This window comes from Scyliorhinus torazame, chromosome 7 (assembly GCF_047496885.1).
Source record: "Scyliorhinus torazame isolate Kashiwa2021f chromosome 7, sScyTor2.1, whole genome shotgun sequence".
Lineage (NCBI taxonomy): Eukaryota > Metazoa > Chordata > Chondrichthyes > Carcharhiniformes > Scyliorhinidae > Scyliorhinus > Scyliorhinus torazame.
The window spans coordinates 267000743-267023011 of record NC_092713.1 but is presented as its reverse complement, the minus strand read 5'-3'; the positions used below and the strand labels follow the sequence as shown (position 1 = coordinate 267023011).

Below are 22269 nucleotides of genomic sequence, written 5' to 3'. Positions count from 1 at the left end.
CGTTGTGGGGAATGATATTGGTATAGGCAAAAAAAGGGTGTCGAGTGCCCATGTCCGATACAGGCAAAGAAGGTCCTTTGTTTATGTAATTAGAAGGCCTAATGCCCCTTTGTGACACACTGCCCAAATGCACCTGACATTGGATTTTCTTTATTGAGGAAAGTTTGGTCTACTTTTGACCAAACCAGTGGGTCCTTTTAAGGCATCGCCACTAAAAAGATGAAGCTTTAGAAAAAAAAATCACACACCTGAATGTGGAGCTGGGTGGCGGTTTCCATATTCAAGCCCATGGGCCACTGTTAGTAATAGTTCATCTTCTCACCTCTGATTGCGACCACATCGTCTTCCCCTGTAGCAACAACTCAACCTCTATTTGTGTGAATGAATTTCTATCCTGGAGAATTGTTCCAGGGTGGTTTTTGCACACCTCCTAGTGGTGGGTTTTAGACTGATATTGTTGGAAAGCACGAAGCATATAGTCCACCTGTTCTTGTGTCCATTATTAATTGTAGCCTGAGGAGATCAAGATTGACAAAATGCAACAAAATTCGATAATTTACCCTCAAATAAAGATCGTTTTTGATTGATGTGAAAGCCAACAAATTGAACTTGTATAACAGGAAGCAGATGGATTTTAAACAATTTTTGCTTTCTATGTACAGTACCAACTTGGATGTCAATTCTATAATCAGTGGATGAATTGTGTGCTGTCAGAGGAGCCTGTAAATGGGATTATTCCAAAACTAATTGCCAAAGCAGGTAGTCAGGTTTAATTGGAATAAATCTGCTATATTATTGACCCCTATAATTAATAACCTATTTTGACTACATATTTGCAGTTTGATAAATCCTTTTATGTGCAATGGCATCAAGACAGACAAAACAATTACCTGATGAGTGCAGCATGATTGCTCAGGTTTCTAAAAAGATTATTAGTCGATGAGGGTGACTCTGGTAAGGTCACATTTATTGCTAATCTTTGGTGCCATTGAGAATTTGTTAATGAGCCTTCCGCTTGAACCGCTGCTGTAATTGTGCTGGTAGGGGATTCCAGGACCTAGTGACAGAGAAGGAATGGTGATATATTTCCAAGTTAGAAGGGTGCATGACCTGGAGGGAAACTTGAAAGTTGTAATGATGCTTCCAAGAGTAACCTCTGTGGTAGAACTTGCAGGGGAAGAAGTAATCATGATGAGTTGGTAGATAGGTTGTACATATTGCAACCATAGTGTGCCGGTGATGACAATGTGGGTGTTGGGTCCAGGGTAAGTGACACAAATCTAACAAACTGCTCTGACCTGGATGGTGCTCATCCAAGTGAGTGGTGACAATGCCATCACACTTTTAGATGTTGAAGAAGCTTTGAGGGGATTAGAAGATGTCTCATTTCCTGCAGACTACCTAGCTTCTGTACTGTGTTTTCAAGCTGCAGTGTTGATGAAATTCACTTAATTTGCACCCCCAACCCCCTGTCCAGGTTCTACTGTCGGTTGACATCAGCTGTGTCACTGTTGGAGGAGTGTGAATGGAGGTAAATCTTATAAACTAACTGGTAAATGTCTCACTCTTGATATTATGATGCCTTTGATGAAGCACCTAAAGATGGTGTGGCCCACAGCACTGTCTTGAATAATTTTAGCAGTGCAGTTGGCACCTTGACTATTTTCCTTTTATGTCATGTCTGTCTCTAGCCAACTGGAGGGATTTTACTTCTGATCCCTCTTGACCAGTTTCGCTAGGACCCATTGGTGCCATGTTTGGTGGAATGCTTCCTTGTTGTACAAAGGTTACTATTACCTTTCTGGCAGTGAACCCTTGTGGAAATATTTCATTCAGGACTGTAATGAGTGGTTAGGCAGAACCCAGAGTGAGCATCATTGAACAACTGGTAAGTAGGTGGCACTCCAGATCACTTTAACCATCACTTTGCTGTTAATTGGGGAAGGCTGATATTGCATTAATTGGTTGGGTTATATTTGTTCTGTTTTTTGTTCATAGGACATAGTTCCACATTGTCAGGTAAAAGCCACTGTCATAACTACTTGAGCTGCCAGCAGCTAACCCTTGTGCTTCGGTCTTCAGCACTTCTGTACATAGAGGGTGGCAGCAGACACTGGAGGACTTTTACTGCCCTTCATACCAGCTTTGCTATAGGTCTTTTTTGCTGTGCTCGGTGGACTGCTTCCTTGATGTTCAGTGATTACTCTTGACCTTTCAGATTACTAAATGAAGGACATGTGCGTAGATCTTGAGTACTTTATTTTGCTGTTCAATCAACATAAATCTTTTGTAAACTTAATTTCATGTTTTCTTACTTCTGCTTACTAAGGTTCAATGTTGGTAAGGGATGCACAAGGTTCTGAATAATCTATTTTTCCTTCCAAACCAGTTAAAATGACTCGCATTAAAGCAGTGTGGATCCTGGATAAACACTCATAAGAATGTCAGTTAGAAAATTCCACTAAAATTCAATTTGCTACCCCTCCCCAGCACTACTGTGCAAGAGCAAAATTGAGATTTCAAATTGATTTGTATGTATCATGATACCCTGCAAGCTTTATTCTTTGAATTGCCTCCAGGTGGGTTTTACCACATTTGTATATAAGAAATCTATTGCTGTACAACTAAATGTGCACTTGAAAGGTTCCAACAGACCACTAATCCCTTTAAGTTGTAATATTTCAGTGAGGCAGTTTATAATGTGAGTAACTGTATTGACAAAACTGAGCAGTGAGGAATTTGCTTCCTCTTCCTGTCCAGTACTCCATGGCCCATCACATTCTGAAACATATACTGCCTGTTTTCTCCTATAAGAAGAAAGTTTTCTCTGCTATGCCCCTACAGTGGGGAAGATATTCTCTGCTTATTAAATGGAGCATTAAAATCATGCATATAGGGAATCACTTTTAAGGTTTTGCTACACTTAACACAGGAATATTTTGCCCTTTGTGATTTTAAAGCCCAAACACTTAGCGCCCATGTAAACCCCCCCCCCCCCCCCCCATATCAGGATGACATTTCCATTTCCTGATAACCATTCTTATTATCTATTTGAGCAAGACTGACAATTTTTGATTATCTCTATTTTGTGTTGTGGACTCGCACACAAACTAGTGGAAGTTCATTTATGACTGCTGTAAACTCAACCCGCTTGGAGATGTGTTACAGCCAGAGGAGAGAGGAGACTCAATTCACCAGCCCCAGCTGGATTTGAATGCAGGTGCCCCAAAGGTGGAAAAGCATTGTGCAGTCCACTGCTCTACCCACTCTGCTAATTTTTAAAAGGTTGTCAAGTAAAACCGAAGCAATGCAAATGTTCTTTCATGATTGCAAAAGAAAAAGCATATTAAAATCACTTTTATTTGTGGTGCTTAGACTTGAAGTTTATTACACACCCAGGTTTAATAATGTGGTAACATTTCTGTTTACGTTTAGATGTCTTAACACTCGTGGAAGCATCTGATTGATTGAAAATGCTGTTACAATCCGCAATACAAGATGTAGCTACTGGGCAAATAATCTGGGAAAACAGACAAGTTCTTTGAAAAGACCAGAAGATTGTATCACAAGGTGAGCATTTCTTACTGTTTCTTATTCTTAACTAGAATTCTCTCCTGCCCTCAGTTTGGGAGGTGTTTGACTTTTAGTTGGTTTCAAACCATGGCTGAGATTGACAGCACACTTTGTGGAGTTATTTTTCAGTGCGTGAACCAGTGTTCTGCTGCCTTAGCAATGCCACACTGAACTCAAACTTTAACACTCTAAATCCTGGTAAAAGAAAAGTATTGCGGATGCTGGAAATCTGAAATACGATCAAAGTTCTGGCAGCGTGAAACAGTTAACATTTTGAGTTCAACTGCAGAACTCTAAATGTTGTGTTACAAAGTCTGCAAAGTTTATATTGAAGTTTTGATAGGCTTATCTTTGGTCATTTTAACCCTCACTCATTGTATTAACTGAAAATGCATACCTCACTCTAACAAATGTATAATTAAACAGGTGAAAACCTGCTTTGTTGGTGCCATATCACTGATTAATCTGCTCAATAGACATGTATTCACAGTAAACAATGTTCAGCACATCAGTCCAGCTGTGGAGTGCACAGGACTGATGAGGGAGAGATAAACTCTGAAGCATTGTGAACAATATAAGGGAATGGAACAATGCCTTTTATAGGTCAGAAGGGCAAAGCATCACAAAACAGAAGGTGCAACAGGTGAGGGGAGCAATTCATGCACATATTCACCTGAGTTTTGGTATGTCCTTGGAGGAAGGTGTCCGGTTTGAAGGAAAGTATTCAGGTAAGCAATGAAGATCGTTGTCAGACCCATCACACTGATAGACATGGAGGTGAATGTAAATTATTTTACATTGCTATGTCAGGGTAAAAATGTAGGGAGACCTGCTTACTAGGATCTGAGCAAGATTTTATTGCAAAGATAGAATAAACTATACAAATAACTGAATCTCCTTTGCCATCTTCAGCTATAAGTTTTAAAAAAAATGTTTTAATGTAATTTATATACTATGGTGAAGCACTCCCTTATTCTCCAAAATCACATCACAGGTGATGCTTATGTTATCATAGAACTTTACAGTGCAGAAGACGGCCATTCGGCCCATCGAGTCTGCACCGGCTCTTGGAAAGAGCATCCTACCTAAGCCCACACCTCCACCCTATCTCCGTAACCCAGTAACTCCACCTCACCTTTTTGGACACTGAGGGCAATTTATCATGGCAAATCCACCTAACCTGCACATCTTTAGACTGTGGGAGGAAACCGGAGCACCCGGCGGAAACCCACGCACACACGGGGAGAACGTGCAGACTCCGCACAGACAGTGACCCAAGCCGGGAATCGAACCTGGGACCGTGGAGCTGTGAAGTAACTGTGCTAACCACTGTGCTACCGAGCTGCCCCTGCTGTTATTTTTCGGCACACAGCAGTATTCAGGAGCCACGACTGTGTCAGGACTGGTGGTGAGCGCAAAGTAAATAGAACCGTTTACCCAGTAAGAGGATATGACTTTGTAAATCTTAGGGTGTTTGCTAATACAGAGTCGGTGAGATACTTATGCAGATGACAGTATACTTACTGTGGTAATGATTTTCATTTGCATCAAGTTCTGGGCATCGTGTTTTGCTGTGAGACATGTACTGTCACTACAACAGTGCTGTGTAAGACAATGGCCACACACTCTTCCTGTGGCTCTTTCTGCAGAAAGACCATAACCTCAGTCAGAGCAATCTGGTGTTGCAGGACCACCATATACACTTCCACACCCTGCACACTTCCTAAAGCACTTTGGAGGATATCAGTGAGTTTGCAAGAGAGCATAGGATGATTCACTGCTTACCAGCGAGGAAGGGAGAGGGATATTTGTGGTTGTAGAACGAGGTGCTTTGCAGAGTTATTTTGTGATTTTTGACATTAGAGAGCCACTGATGAAACAGAGGATCCTTCACAACAATAACCTGGAGAGTAACTTAATTGCTTCATTGAAGGAGATGATGAAAGTTGGATTGGGTAGTGTTATAAATTCCATCATTCTTTTGGGCAGAGTTGGGTCTGTAGGTTGAAATTGAGGAATATATAGCATTACCACCAGCTGCAAGGAAGGGTGAGCATCTTACAAAAATTCTGGCTCTGAAGTTATTGAGATCTTGAGATCTACTGGCCAAGATGCAGAGTGACTTGCTGTGGACTTCTTCTTAGTGCACAAGGGATTCCGAGGGCTAATGAAAACAACAGCCTCTGCTCACTGATAACTGTACTTTTGCCTCTGGTAGTGAGGTAAGTGGGAAAGTATAAAGAAGAAATAAATGGCCCTTAAGTGGCCCTCAAAAATAGAGGCACATACAGCCAGAGCCAGTATAACTAACATGGCACAGAAAAAGGCTATTTTTGATCTGCAACAAGTTGAAATAGGCAGTAAGTGAAATCGTAAACATCTTCTCATGAGTTTTCCACAACTACTTCCAATACATCATCACATTGAGCAGTACATGGGAATGAATATGGTGCATCAGTATGGTGAATAATGGGACTGCACAGCACACTTGCACTCATTTTACTGAAAGTATATGTTGAAGAGAGTGAAGTTTTCAGACAAGTCTTGTTCGCAAAACAATTAATGTAAAAATAAAACTGATTTGTTTGGAAAATAAGAAAAAAACAACTGGTGATTTTAAATAAAGCTAGCAGAACTCCTCTGGCATTGCTTATAGTGAGGCCAAGGATTTGATGTTTTGTTTGCCTATAAAATAGCAGTGAACATTGTTCAGAAGTACTTCATTAACTTTGAAGCCAAGGACAGGAAAGATGCAATACAAATGCAAGTTCTTTTTTGCTTTTTGTAACAACAGTTGGGATGTTTATGCTACAGTGGGAATAATATCAGGTCCATGATATGCAGTAAGTGGACAAATTGAATTATGGCTTTTATAATCCGGCAATTCTTGCTGGTGCTTTAGGCATTGAACTACATTATTGTGTAAAGCCTAGTTAAGGAGCCTTTTTGTATATATTTCATTTACATGTGTATTTAATTTTTATCCTGCACCATCTTCAAAACTGAAGAAAATACAAGCAGATGCTGTTAAAGTGGGATATGTTACTCAGGAGTGTTACTTAGTAGGATGTGTGGTTTAATTGTTCTGATGGCAATCTTAGGCTTTAGTAAGATTCTAGGGTTTGGTAGAACCTGGGAATGATCCAAAGCTTTAGGAGAACTGGGGGTCATATCTATCCATGCAAACACAAAATTGGCTACCCTTTAACATATATGTAGCACATGTGCTAGCTATAGTACGTAGAGCAAATTGAATGCAGTGTGATTTTGTGATTTCTGTGTCACTGATGCTGAAAGAATTGTTGTTCAGTCCATTTAGTTGAAAATGCAGGTCACAGCTGTAGAATGGATGGTGGAATTGTTTGAGCCGACATAAAACAAGTGAAGATAGCATTTTAAAGAAAGTAGTTGACTTGGACAGCTATTCTGATTTCATGCTGCCAGTGGTGAGCCTCATCTGCTGGCTCTGTTTATAATGACCATCCGTTATACTCCCTGCTCGATATTCAGTGCCATTCATCTCTGTAGAATGAATGATCCAGCTGAGCTTATAACAGGTGGTCAGTGCCATATCGCCCAGTTAACACCAGCCCAAGACCATTTCTGCTCCAAAATGTATCAAATTAAAATTCTGCCAGTAAGAATGGAGAATGCAGGAAAGTAAGCAATTCTAAATCTGTGTGTAAGTATGATATACATTTAATATGACTGAAGAAAGCCACAGACAAAAGTGATTTTGTGTTTCTTTGTGTGTTACAGTGCATAAGGTGAAATTTTGGAGGCAATCTGAAGTTAACGGTTGGAGATGCTAAACAGGAGGAGGGATGAGACAAAACGAAAAGAAATAAAATGCTGAGCAGAAGCTAGAGTAGAGTTGACTTGAGGGGAAACAACTGAGATGCTCAATAATGTGAATGTGGCAATTAGAGACAGAAGTTATTGTTCGTGATAATAGTAGTTGAATTATTAATGCATTTGAGTGACATTGCCATTGTAATGGAGATAGTGAGCTATTTAAAAAAAAAAAAGTTTTAATTGTTAACATAACAAAGAACTGTCATATGACTGCATTAAGAATGTGTCCACAGTTACCATCAGTAACATGTTTTGAGCTCAAGTGTTGGGCAGAGGTGGAGATGAAGATGAAGCACAAAGGGAGGGCTGGGGACATGACATTGATTCAAAAATATCAGGAGCAGTGACAAAATGTATTTTGTCAAAAGATGGGAAAGAAAATTGGTTTAAAGTCATTTAAGCCATTCTCTTGCAATTCTTACTGGCTAGCTTGATAACAATATTGACAGGAGCGCAGGGGAGCAGATTACATGAGCGCCATTTCAATTTGGAAATGGGTGGGCATGTGATAGGATGAACAACTAAAACAGGAGAAGCAAAAATAGCACACAGGAAAAAAAAAAAATCAGCGCAAGATAAATAGCCTAATGCAAATGGAAAAAAACAATAATTCTAGTGTATCATTAGTGCTGGAATAACACTCTGGGCTTATGAGACTTGGAATTTGGGGCAGGACTAATTTCTGCTGAGTTTCCAGTAGAGGAAATTTCCAACCTTCCTGAAATGTGTGTGTTGTTGCTGCTCGAAGCTCATTGCAATCGGGTGTGGAAGTAGCTACAATTTATAACTTGGGACCTGAATACTGCAAGGTAACTTAACATGGAATGAAAGAGGTGGACCTGTTGCTGGCCCTGAGGTGTTTTGATTTGGAGCGTGGAGAAACTCTGAAGAGCATTCACTTGATTGACAAGCGTTATGGAGGGTTTTCTTCCCATTTGTAGCTGGAAGCAGCTGATCTCCTCTCCTTTGGCTTGTGAGCCAGTATTATGATGGATCTTTTTACCCTCAACTTTAGCAAGGGTTTCTCAGTTAAAACTACCAGATTCTCTGTTGGCATTTTCCGATGGAGGACAAGCGGTACTAGATGGATGAAGAAGGGGGAAGCACAATGTGAGGAGGATGTATCCGAAAGATATTAACCCCCCGCCCCGCCCCCGCCATTGAATTAATAGACACGGTAGGCCTTTAGGAAGATCTTAGTTGGAAGCTTGGTGTGAGAATGTACTTCACTGAAAATGCTGCAGGGAAGCAGTGCCAACATCTGCAGGAAAGCCTGCAAACACAATCATTTGCTTGGATATCTTTCACTGTCTAGGAAAGTTACCAGTGCATAATGTTTGGGCATTGTTTTGTTCTGAGCAGTAACAGGAGATATATGTAACATTGCTTGGGTCGCCATTTGGATTTTCATTTGTCGGGTAGGTGGCACATATGGTTTTAGGAGAGGTGGAGAATTCGTCCAGTTTGGCATGCCAGCAAGGTAGCAATGTGAGAAGACATTCCAGTTCTAACATGGTGCTGCGTTTCTCACCCCTCCCCCTTCAAGCTTATCAATGGAAAGGAATGTACCATTGTCCAAATCAATTGTGACTAGTTGTTGCTAGGTAGCCTTCGTCCTTAGGAATTCTGGTCTCCCTATCCTCTTCACGGATAATTGTCATTTGGTTGGATGGCTTGTAGGTGGCAAAGTGTAACGCATGATACGTTGGACAATGGCCCAACTGCAGGTGGCAAGAACAGAAGCTGAGGAATGCTATAAGAAAGCACATTCCTCTATCAGAGTTATCAGTTCATCTCTGATCTCTGCCACTTCCTGACCTTGCAGGTCCATTGGGGCCTGAAAGAGGATTTTCTGTTGCCTTGATGGATTAGGAGGAGCTCATCAATATGATGCAAAACAAGTATCTTGCATAGCTATTGCCAGATGTGCCCTGCCACCCAAATTTATCTTTGACATTTCTGGGAAGGTAACAATAGCTGCTTTGAAGGCAGTGGAGTCTGAAATGGCTCCTCAGAAAGACCCTCACTCGGAGGACTCCATGGCAGAGAAATTACAATTCCTTCAATGCAATTAATGACCTGGAACCTCATGACATCTCCGATCTCCACCCCTATGGAAGTTTGCAGGTATTTGCAAACTCCATGAGTAACGTGAGCGCAAGATGAGTGCCTTCACTCTTGTATGATGACTCCTCTATGAATGCATGACAGAAATGAACCTTCTCTTTTATCGTAGCCAATTCTAGAGTGACTAATAACCATTATACTCCTTGTTCACTCTGCATGGCCCCCGTGAAAAGCCTTGGGACATTTTATTACATTAAAGGCACTGTATAAAAACAGATTGCTGTCGCTAGATCATGCAATGGGCTTGGTTACCGAGGAGGTACAAAGATTCACGGCACTGAGATGGTCCTCTTTTTCATTGCCTGTTCGGTCCTGGGAAGGACCAGTTGCATGCTGTTTTTCTTGAACATCCACCTGGGCAGCCTGGTCCAGCCTCCTAAATGCTACTTTCCCACTTGCATGATACTTTGAAGGAATATGCCAGAAAACTGGAATATGCTTTTGCCCTCAGAAGTGGTGGCCTTACAAAGGTGTCACCATTGGACTAACCCCTGGATATGATTTTCCACTAATCAGCAAAACAGCTGGCCCCGTAATAGCTCTCATGAAAAATTTGCTTTCCGGCTTTCAAGTCCTGAAAGATGGTATGTAGCTTGCGATCTGTAGTCTCCCATCATACATGTCTTATTTCTTCTATGCATTGGAAAGACTGATGCCATTGTCTTTGGAACCCAGCACACCCTCTGCGCTTCTGATTCCATCCTATCCATGGCTGTGATCTCAGATTGAACCAGACTGTTCTCATCCGCAGTGCTCTATTCCGACCCAATCTGAAGTTCCAACCCCATATCCTTTACATCACAAGGACGGGCGATTTCAGCTCCATGACATTGCCTGGCTCAACCCCTGTCTGCCAGCTGCTGCTAAAACCCTCTTTTTTTTTTATCTCCTTCAGACTCAAGTATTCAATTTCTCTCCTGGTTGACCTGTCATTCTCAGTAAGCTTCTGCCCATCCAAAGGTCTGCTGCTTATAACCTATTCTGCACCAAGTCTGCTGCCCCATCGCCCATGTCCTTGCTGACCTGATGTCTCCCCAATGTCTCAGTTTAAGATTCTCATATTCATACTTTATGGGGCAGCACGGTAGCATAGTGGTTAGCACAATTGCTTCACAGCTCCAGGGTCCCAGGTTCGATTCCCGGCTTGGGTCACTGTCTGTGCGGAGTCTGCACGTTCTCCCCGTGTGTGCGTGGGTTTCCTCCGGGTGCTCCGGTTTCCTCCCACAGTCCAAAGATGTGCAGGTTAGGTGATTGGCCATGCTAAATTGCCCTTGGTGTTCAAAATTGCCCTTAGTGTTTGGTGGGGTTACTGGGTTTGTGGGGTTATGGGGATAGGGTGGAGGTGTGGGCTTGGGTAGGGTGCTCTTTCCAAGAGCCGGTGCAGACTCGATGGGCCGAATGACCTCCTTCTCCACTAACTTCTATACTTCCATCCCTTGATGATCTTCCTCCCTCCTTATCTCTTTATCCTCCTCTGACCTTCTAAAACCCTCCCATTTCTGTGACCATCTCCTTTTGTGCACCCGTTCTCCCTCCCCTCCATCATGGTGGCCATGTTTTCAGCCAACGAGATCCCCACACTCCTATCCCGAAACCCTATCCACCTCCTTCTTTAAAACCCATGCTTTGACCAATGTTTGGTTATCCCCCTTAATACCTTTGACTTTTTGTCAGATTAGAATTCTGTAGGGGACCATGGGATGTTTATTTTTCTTAAAGGTGCTATGTAAGTAAAGGTTGTTGTTGTAAATCTCCAGAATGCACATTCCCACTGACTGTAAACTCAGTTGTAGTTATGAATCCTGTTTTCATGGGGGTTTTACATCCTTGAACATGTCTTCTGTACTGGGAAGACAGACCCCGTTGTTTTGGGTTCCCTACTTCACACTCCATTGCCTAACTCCTAACTCCATCCCTCTTCCTGGTAACAGTCTGAGATTAAATCTGTTTGCAATCGGGCGGTGTAGTGGCGCAGTGATTAGCACTGCTGTTTACGGTGCTGAGGACCCGGGTTCAGTCACACCCTTGGGTCACTGTCTGTGCGGAGTTTGCACATTCTCCCCAAGTTTGCGTGGGTTCCACCCCCGCAACCCAAAGATGTGCCGTTTAGGTGGATTGGCTACGCTAAATTGCCCCTTAATTGGAAAAAAAAATAATTGGGTACTTTAAATTTATATTTTAAAAAAATCTGTTTGCAATCTTGGTGTCATACTTAAACTTTGAGATTACGTTCTCACCACATATTCACACTATCACTAAGACCACCTATTTCCACTTGCATGGCATTGCCCAACTTCACCCCCACCTCACCTCATCTGCTGTTTGAAATCCTCAGCCATGCCTTTGATACCTCTAGATTTGACAATGACAACACATTCCTAACTGGTTTCCCATATTCTACCCTCCGTTAACTTGAGGCCATCCAAAACTCAGCTCTCCGTGTCTTAACTCAGACCAAGTGACTATATGAACTGAAAACTCGGGAAATGATGCTAAATCTGCCACCACACTTAAGAGTTCTGGTCTCTATTATAAAAGTGCATAGAGGCACTGGAGAGGGTGCACAGATTTACAAGAATTCTATCAGAAATGTGTGGGGAGATAGATCAGGAAAGGGTTTACAAACTGTCTTTTCTCTTGTAAAGAAAAAAGATTCCCCCCCCCCTTATTGTACTCCGGAAAGTTGGGACGACAAAATGTTGAGACTTCCTACTGTGCCCACCCCAGTCCAGCGCTGGCATCTCCACATTATGATTACTCATTGTAAAACATCAGCTACGCACAGCGTTTGATTTGCTGAAGCTGCCTAAGACAAGATAAATTGTTGAGAGGAAACTGCAAAGTCAGGTTTTGCGACGTGAGAACTGGGCTAAACACCATGTTTTTCAGAAGGGTCAGGAACTATTGGAAAGGAACTATATCACTAGTGAGAAGTGGATACCTGCCATTGTCTTAGCACAGACAGGCCGGTCTCCTACACCATTCAAACTTGTGTGGAAAGACACGTTGATCAACTTTTGGCAACTAGAGCTAGTTTGCCAGAGACAGTCTGCAACAAACTGTGCCAAGTGAAGACCTAAACATTCCTGAGAACCTGGCAATACCAGAATCAGCTGTGAAACTCAGTACCCCAGTTGAGGACACTTCAACGAGTCACCCTCCGAACACTGCATTGATTACAGTTGACACAACGTCAAACTAAACCTAAAACACCAGATGTTCCAGTCAACATGAAATTGCAGATGCCTGAGGTTCACTGACAACCACACACCAATCAATTCCCCCGTAAAGTCTTATTGTTTATTAATTGTTCAAATTTTAAATTTTGATAACATTATACAGCGTTTCATTGCAGGAACCTCTCGTGTAAAGCGGGAGAAAATTTTCTGTATCCATGTTTGTTCTTAGTTGCAACAAGGTCACGTCAAGAGTCCAATTACGTGACATACTGATGACATCATCAGCCATTTCGTGGGCACATAGGGAGTCTATCCTAACAGACTGTAGAGTAAACACCTTTCCACTAACGTTCTGGAGTTAGTACCATCGTGGTCTGTAAGCCTACCCTTTGAAAATTCCACACTCTTAACCTCACAACTCTTTTGTGATATTAGTTTTTATCTGATTCTGATCTCTTAAACATCCCTGATTTTAATCACTCCATTATTGGTGGCCATGTCTTAGATCTAAGCTCTAGAATTCCCTTTCTCCACTTCTCTACCTTTCTGCCTTGTTTTCCTCCTTTAAGACACTCCTTACAAACCTTCCTCTTTGACCAGGCTATTGGTCACTTGACCTCATAGCTCCTTGTGTAGTTCAATGTTACAATTAGTTGTATAATGTTCCCATGAAGCACCTTGTGAGGTTTCATTATGTTAAATGCGGGAGAAGCTGTTCTTCTAATTTTAACCTAAAACTATTATTCTGGTAACATTGTGCAGATGTTGAAATTGATGGAGATTGACTTTCGGTATGACCTTGTTGTAGACGCTCACAAACTTGGTAGCTCCAGCACGGGGAAGTATATTTCGACCTGGTAATCCTAATTGGACGGCCGAATGCAGTTGGATTGCTTTACAATCTTCAAAAGACAAGAGCAGCTCTGATTTTAGTTATGTCCGGCACTCGCCCTCCCAAGATTAGCAGGGGCAAAAAACTGCTGCATGTGGACTGCGAGGCCTTGGAGAGTGCGGTAGAAGATGTGATGGCGGCGGGCTCGGAGTCGACACTTCTGGTGAAATGGTCAACCAATCAACTGATGGACTTCCTAACGCTTCAATTTAAAAATCAGCAGCAGGAAACCTCGAAAGACCTGGCCAGAGTCACAGACCCGATTCGGGCGGCTGTGGAAAGAATGGAACGGAAACGTGAAGGCCAGGGTGCGTCACTGCAGAAAATGAAGGGGCCCGTGGCTGACCACGAGGACCGACTGGCCTTGTTAGAAGCGGAACTTGCCTTGTGGCCGACAGCCATAAGAAGTCGTGTGACAAGGTGGACGAGCTTGAAAACCGCGAGCGACGCCAAAACTGTTGCAAAGTGGGGCTGCCGGAGGGGATCGAGGGTTTGCAGGCCACGGACTACACTGCACAGATGTTGGATGGTGGAGAAATTTACGGGGGAAGAGAGCCGTTGATCGTCCCCTTCAGGTCGATGGAGCACATGGACCGCTGAGAAGGAAGCCAAAGACAGACACACAGCCAAGGGCTGAAATGAGCTCGACAGATGAAGAGTACATGGGAGGGGAGCGTGATCCAAGTCTATCCAGAGTAGGGCACAGAGCTGGCTAAGTGTCGGGCCGGATTCAATAGGGTCAAGGCAATCCTACATAAGGAAGGCGTGAAATTCGGGGTACTTTATCCGCCTCGTCTGTATGTCACGTTCTGGAATCAGCATTATTTGGACACTCCAGAAGAAGCGAGCATGTTTCTGCGTGACTAGGGAATCGGGAGTTTGTAAATATGTTGGACTGGGTTTGAATCGTGTTATTTATAGTTTGGTGGGTTGTTTATTTGTGTTCCTCTTTTTCCCTTTCTCTATTATTCTCCATGTTTTTTTCTGCCTATGTTGGGATTATTTGTTCTGGGTTTTGGTAGAGGTGTAGGGGGCGGGACAGAGTTTATGATGTGTTGGGTGCGGGTGTTGAGGTGCGACCAGGGAAGGCGTAGTCCTTGTGTGGGGACGCCATGCTGGCGGGAATGGTAGTAAAATGAAAAGATGTGGGGGGCGATATGGAGATGGAGAGAGGGGGGTAGAGTTTTAGTTATCTTTGTTTGATTAGGGATGGGATGGAGGGCGTGAGACGGCTGACGTTGAGAGTGCGTTCGGGCGAAGTGGTATCAGAGTCTATGGTGGTAAACACCTTACGGACGCTTCATGGGAATGACAACCATGGACCATTGCCTTAGACAGAAATATGGCTAATTTAAGGTGGGGTAGAGAGGTGGGGTGCATGCGCCCTTACTCAGTGGTGACCTCGAACATCTGGGGACTAAATGAACCTTTTAAGAGGTCACACATATTCACACATTTCAAGAACTTAAAGGCGGACTTAATATTTCTACAGGAAACTCACTTGAAGGTGGCGGATCAGACGAGACTAAGGAAGGGCTAGCTGGGTGGGTCAGGTCTTCCATTCGGGAATTGACATGAAGACGAGAAGGATGGCTGTGTTGATCAGCAGGAAGGTGGCTTTCATAGTCGCAAAGATCGTGATAGCTCCGGGTGGTGAGTGGGGGGTTGGAGGGTCCTCCGGTTGTGCTGGGCAACATCTACACCCCAAACAGATGATGGAGATTTCATGAGGCGGATTTTGGCGTTGATCCTAGATTTGGATACTCACAGATTGATTCTTGGCGGAGACTTTAACACAGAGCTAAACACGGAGTTAGACCATCCTTGCTCTAGACCCAGGAGAATGTCGGTGATGGCCAGGGAGCTGTCGGGATTTATGCAGCTTATGGGGGGAAGGGAGGCATAGATCTGTGGCGCTTTGCGAGATCCAGGTCAAGGGAGTTCTCCTTTTCTCATGTCTATAAGGGTTATTCCCAGATATACGTATGTGTTATGGACAAGACATTAATGACATGAGTGGCTGGGGCGGAATACTCGACGATTGTGGTGTCTGATCATGCACTGCACTGGGTGGATCTACGGGCAGAGAGGGCGGCCCCACAAAGGCCCTGGTGGGGATTGGATTTGGTCTTCTTTCAGACAAAGGGGTTTGTGAGGGGGCTATTCGTAATTACATGGACCAGAACAACACGGGCGAGGTTTCTGCCAGTATGATATGGGAGACACTGAAAGCTGTGATTAGGGGAGAGCTCATCTCGTTCCGTGCGCACAGATCGAGGGTGCAGCAAGCAGAACAGTCTAGGCTTTTGGAAGCCATTTTGGAGGTTGATCATAAATACTCGGATTTTCCTGAAGAGGCGCTACTTAAGGAGCGACAGAGGCTCCACATGGAGTATAAATTGACTTCTACCGAAATTGCCGACAATAGCCCGGAGGAGGATCCTGCTGAATTGGTGGGCCTCGGAATCGCCAAGTGTTGGACTTTTCCTCTACTTGGAAAAAATTAAGTTTGCTGTTAAAGGGATGGATGAGCGGTTCTCTGTGAGGTGGAAGCGTTCATCGACTTCTTCAAGAAGTACTAAAATGTCAGAGGGGGGTGGTTGAGGTATATACTAGTTATTTTCATTGTTTGGGGGAAAGGGGCAGGTTGAGGGATATTTTGGTTTTAAAAAAAAATGCAGGGAGGGGGTGTAGTGTTTGTGTATATATAGCAGGTTTACCATCTTGTATTAATATAGTGTTATATGTTACTACGTTACAGTTTGTTATGGCTCTTTGATTATTCTTGTCTTTGTACTTATTTGATATACCTCCAATAAACTATCTCTTTAAAAAATTTTTTTTAAAAATTGATGGGGATTGTTTGTAATTATTGCAGATCCAGATCTTCAGATGGATAATGAAATAATGAAGCGGAGGAAGTTCTCCACCAGCAGTGAGGACTCGGACACCACTGACAGTAAGAAACTCAATCAATGGACTTGAAATGTCTTTTTAGGAAACAGAATGAATGGTCATAAAGTGTTTCTAAGTGTTGGCAGTCCAAAAATATTTTTAAATCCTTGCTCTCATCTAGCTGGACTGTGACAAATGGATGTGGAAGCTTGCAAATGTACACCTTTAAGATCTGTCAAAAATTGATAACAATTGGTGAATCAGTGAGGATGATTGAGTTTAAATACCCATGCACTAATGTAGCTAAAATGAAAATTTCATTGTGCTCTGCGCTAAATAAGGATTTGGATTCAATCATGAGCCGCATCTAATAATTAACACTGTATATCCTGGCATAAAATAAACTAATGTTATTATCGCCTAATGCAGAATTTTATGCTCCCCTGTGGGTGTGTTTACAGGTGAGGAGGCCAAAAAGGTGTCTTCCCTGGCATCTACCCACCCATCCTGTCATAATTCTGCAAGCAATGGGGAAGGCATCAGGTGGCCCTCTGTTCTTGTGCCAGTTAGTTGGCCATTTAAGGGCCTCCCCGCCACTGCCACTATTTCTAGGGAGGCAGGATGAGGCCAGCAACGAGTCAGAATGTCGGCAGGTAATACTGCAATGGCTTCGGATGGTAAAGGGGGGGGAGTCCCCTGTGTTGATCGGAGGCTTATATTGGCCCTGTTACCCTTCTCTTAGGGCCTGCTGCCTGGCCCTGGTGGAAGCAGGACTTCTTCCCCAGGTGGAGGCCGAAGTCTCACCTCAAGGTGATTAACATCTGAGCGGATATTGAGTCACCGCTGTACAACAGGACTGCGTGGGAGTGGAAGATATGTCCGCTTCCACAGCTTCCCACAGCATCTGCTCGTCACATTTAAAATCCAAGCCACAAGAATTTAACACCAAAACAAAAAATGATAACTTAAGTGCCTTCAATTACAGGTTGAAGACGGTTCAAAATTAATGGCATTCCAGTCTTCTACGCTACTGAATGATGATACTGCTTCACCTTGTAGTTCTAGGACAATGAGTTTCTGACCTTTTGTATAACGTTGGACAGAGGTATCTGTCTGAGACCCGGGGTTTTCCTCCTGGAGAAGAATGACAAATGATTGCTCCTGCTTGTAAACTGTGGAGCAATGTTGGAAGAGGCCTGGGAACAATTCATCCACCCATCCTATTGGCCAGGAAATGAGAGTGGAACTATAAAAAAGAACAGAATCAAGTGTTCCCGTTACTTTCATCCACTTCTGTACCATCATTAATTGTGGCAAATGACCTCTAAATTGACTCCAGTGACTCTCCTGTTTGTTTTTATTTGAGCGTTGGCTGTTACTATAGATTTACTGCACCTTCTGGATCAGTTGGTTTTCATTAGATTGCTTTATTTTACTAATCCAATGGTGTCAGGTTAGTATGCACAATTCTCTTTCATTGTCATCAACAGAGTCTAAAACCTTTTTTGACCTCTTTTTCCAAGGTCACATAACATTATGGTGTCAAAGTTCTAAGACCACAAATACAAAGCACCCCTGGACAAGACAGGATGAGAAGAAACCTTCTGAGGTGTGTTAGTTCATTTTACAATTCTCTCGTCAATACATCGTATCATTTTTTCACATATTCACTTCAACATAATGGTCAGGCATAGACTTGTTTATCAGCAGCACTACTTCTTATGTGAATTAGAGGGAACTAAACTTCAGCCAAAGGGGCTGCTTGGTTTGATTTTACGATACATTTCTGACCCAGTGCAGATTATTTGGTAGGTTCAATGATTGAATAAACAGATTTTCAGTCATTCTTGCCAATTGATATCAGTGCATATTTCTGTTCAATATGTATGCTTCAGAAATGATCCAAATTGAACAGCAAGCAGTGGATTAAAAATAAATTTCTACAGTATTGATGTTCTGTGATTAGATGCCACTAGCACATATAATAAATATTGGGAACATCATTTTCATACTACTGTTTGCTCCATGTAAACTAATTGAATTTAATACTGACTCCTTAGAGTTGAACATGAGAGTCCGAATGGGCTCCTAGTTTCAAGGCCTTGGGGGTAAGATTGGTCTTCGGTGGTACCCATTTTACCTGGTAGCCTAAATGGAAAAGGACATTTGCCATGGTGCCAGGCAACATTTGCGCAATCACCGAATACCAATTTCCCCACCCTTGTCTCTAATGGGCTTTAGATAGTGTTGACTTATTTGGACATTTTGGGTAAAGGGCGTGGTTTACTTTGCACGATATGCTACTATGCAACTTTCTGTGCAGCACAGGAAGTGCTACGATGACACCCAGTCAGAGCATCTCTCTTAAGATAAAAGACCAGCATTGTTGATATCGACCAATAATTGCCAATATTTTTCTATAAAACTGATACCAATGCGTTTTTTTATTAAAAAATGTAGGGCGGGATACTCTAAAAATGTCCCCACGCCGGCTGCAACACTGGCGGCAACGGCTCCGGCGTCAACGGCCCCTGAAAGTGAGGAATTCTCACCTTTCTAGGGGGCTAGGTCGCCGCCGGAGTAGTCCCCGCTGCTCCAGCCGGCGGGCAACGGTCTGGCGGAACGGCCGGCGTATATTTCCGCGCATGCGCGGAACGGCCGGCGTATTCCCGCGCATGCGCAGGTGTTCCCTTCACCGCGCCAGCCCCTGGGCAATAAGGCGGTGCCCTACAGGGCCCGGCGTGGAGTAAAGTAGGCCCCCACGGAACCAGCCCGCCGGCCGATCGGTAGGCCCCGATCGTGGGCCAGGCCACCGTGGCAGACCCACCCTACCCTTGGGGTCGGATCCCCCCACCCCCCCCTTTCAGGACGGCCCCCGCACACTCTCCTGCCAGGTCCCGCCATGTGGGAGGTGAGTAATCCATGCCGGCGGTACTCGGCCAAACTCATCGGCCCATCGGGGCTTGGAGAATCGCCGGGGAGGGGGCGCTGTCACTGGCCCCCGACCAGCGTGGCGGCCATCCCGCCGGCGCCCGAAAAACGTCTGCCCCGGGGATTCTCCGACCCGGCGCCGGGTCGGAGAATCCCAGCCGTAGTCTTTGGAAAAATGAATGTAAAAATTCTGCTGCTCCTGTTTGTGTATACAGTGGAGCCTCTACCATATGATTCATGAGATTCATAACGACTTGTCCACATGAATGCGAAGGGAAATAATTATGTCATAAGCTGTCTTTGCTGCCATTCAGTTTGTTAAAAAGGCACATAACAATACTAGGTGAAACTCGTGAGTTTTCTTTTTGTTCTCCATGTGATGGTTTCACAGATGGCAGTACAGAGTAACAGGATGCCACCTGTAGTGCAGTAGTGCAATTCCTTAAGTCGTTCTGATCATACTTACCACCTTCAAGTATTCCAATCAAATTGCTGTGTGAGGAGGATTTAGAGACTGCAAATCTAATCTTAGGCATATAATGTGATGAGGACAAGAGGCTGCACATGTTGCCCAGCCATCCTGGTCCTGTTCAGGATGGGATTTATTTTATTATCTTGCCTTACTCTTTTTAATTGGAAAGACCCCACAAGCAGCCTGTATTGGAAACGTATGTTGCCATGAGCAAAATAGATGAGAGATTTGAGCATTGTTTTTGACTGCTGATGTTTGTTAATGATTTCCATCAGCGGTATAATAATTTTCATAATTAAGGTGAGCATTGTCATGCAATTTCTTTCTTTGATTTAATCCTGTGTCTTCTCCACTTGGTGCTTCTGATTCTTGTGCTCTCAGTGACCTAGTGCTTTGTGATTAATTGCCCCTTCAGTTCAATGTAGTTCCCTGTTTTCCTATCGTTCATCCATTTATTTAGGTGATCATCTTCGGATTCTCTGTTTACATTCCCCCTTCCATGACAGCCATCCCTTTAATTGCCACTTTTCTAGTGCAATGATCCAGCATTTCCTGTCTTGCTTCTTACTGAGGGAAGATTGCCTGCTGATTTACTAAATTCATTCTTTATTTAAAGAAGCCAGCACATGGAAGAGTAAAAGATGTTTGGATAATTTATTTTGCCTAGTGGCAGAGGTCTTCTCAGACAACTAAGAAGTGGTTACAGTATCTGTTAACTACCACTAGGTGCCATTAGTACAACTTGTCATTGGTACGCAGATTTTTATAATAGATGTACCTATTCCGGCACTGATGGATTTCCTCAACGGGGAGAATGTCTGTCCAGTAAAATGTGATCTCTGTGGTAATCCCCTTGATGCAGTTTGTCTGTTAACTCGTCCATGTGCCTCTATTTGCTGTCTGTCACATAAACAGTGATTAGCTTGATCACTAATTCCCCCGTCACATAGAACAAGATTCTCAAAACCCCAGAGAAAAGTGCGTTGTTGCTTTATCACTGGGTCTTGAGAGATAATTTGCAAAATAATGAAAATATTTTGGATCAAATTGACCTGACTGCTGGGACTATGGAAGAGATAAAATTTGTGAAAAATAGAGCTGAACAATGCAAATAAATCATGATCAGTACAACAGTTATTAAATCTGTTTATTGACAATCATGGTGTAAGATGAAATATTATTAGCTTTCTCAAAATACAGTGAGAAACAAAGCAGTGATCCAATTTGTGTACTCTTCTAGTTTTCAAAAGATTACGGGCTGGATTCCCCGTCGCTGGTAGCAGAGTTCCCGATGCTCCTGTCTCCCGCTGGTGGCGGCATTGAGGTTCACCCCCTGCGCAAGCGGGAGGATGCAAATAGGTCAATTGTACTCATTTGCATCCTATTAATGGGCTGAACACTGGATTCTTCATGCCTCCATGATTTTCTGGGATTCATGCAGGCACGGATTGGTACAAGTATTTTCCAGCGTGGCCTTGATGCGGTGGACCTCGCGGTGGGACAAGAGGGGTAAATATTTACAGTAGGTGTCCCCCAAATCCATCGGAGCCACCCCCTCCTCCCCCCCCCTCCCTCCCACTAGTGACCTCCCCCATATCAGAGGCAAAAACAGAACCTGACCGCAATGTTTATAAACATCTAAGCGTTAAGTGCTGGTGATTAACTTCTCAGCAGGGTACTTGAGATCCATTCAAGCATGAAGGGAAATGAAATTAAACAATCCAGACACCTGGTTGTCTGAAAGCTGACAATTACAGCCGTCTTTTCTCTTTGACATGATAGAAAACTTGCAGACCAAAGAATCTTAGGTGGTTTTCACTTTCTTATGAGGTTACAGCTGCTGCTTCGTCAGCCTGAGGCAGCAGGTGTAGGAGACAGGTAGGTTTTAAAGCAGTGATTTCTTTCTTTGCTTCTGTCTGGACTGCTCATTATCTTTCAGGCAGGGGTGACATATGGGAGGGTGGTCTCTGATATGGGAGGGTCTGTTGGATTATTTGTCATGCCAGAAAATATTAGATAATATTTTAAAAGCCAACTGGCCTGCTCATTAAACAAGCATTTGGGTGATTTATGATGTGCTGTTGTAGACCCAAAATGTACTTGAAGGATAAAGTCAAATAGGCTTAAAGGTGATTTCAGTGAGCGTCGATCAGGAAGCAATTCCGTATCCCTCGCCATGCAAATTTATGCATGGCGAGGAATATGAGTAACTCCCGAGGGAATCCTGCTATCGGGCCGCCATTGTGAGCGGGTGGCTCGATAGTGAGGTCCCGTGACTGGCCACCAACCCTCCCCGCATAGCAAAGCAGTGCCGCTCCCCCCCCCCCCCCCTGGATTTTCAGGGA

General features: G+C 43.5%; 1 protein-coding gene across 3 annotated transcripts in view; it reads left to right on the top strand.

The window, feature by feature from the left end:
• Positions 1 to 22269, top strand: part of LOC140427017 (protein Jade-1-like) — a 268434-nt gene that overhangs the window by 2937 nt on the left and 243228 nt on the right. For all 3 annotated transcript variants that reach the window (XM_072512418.1, XM_072512419.1, XM_072512417.1), the window contains exons 2-4: positions 3436 to 3570; positions 16505 to 16585; positions 18045 to 18130. In XM_072512418.1, coding sequence (XP_072368519.1) covers positions 16519 to 16585; positions 18045 to 18130 — 153 coding nt within the window. In that variant the 5' untranslated portion in view covers positions 3436 to 3570; positions 16505 to 16518. The remainder of the gene's footprint in view (positions 1 to 3435; positions 3571 to 16504; positions 16586 to 18044; positions 18131 to 22269) is intronic.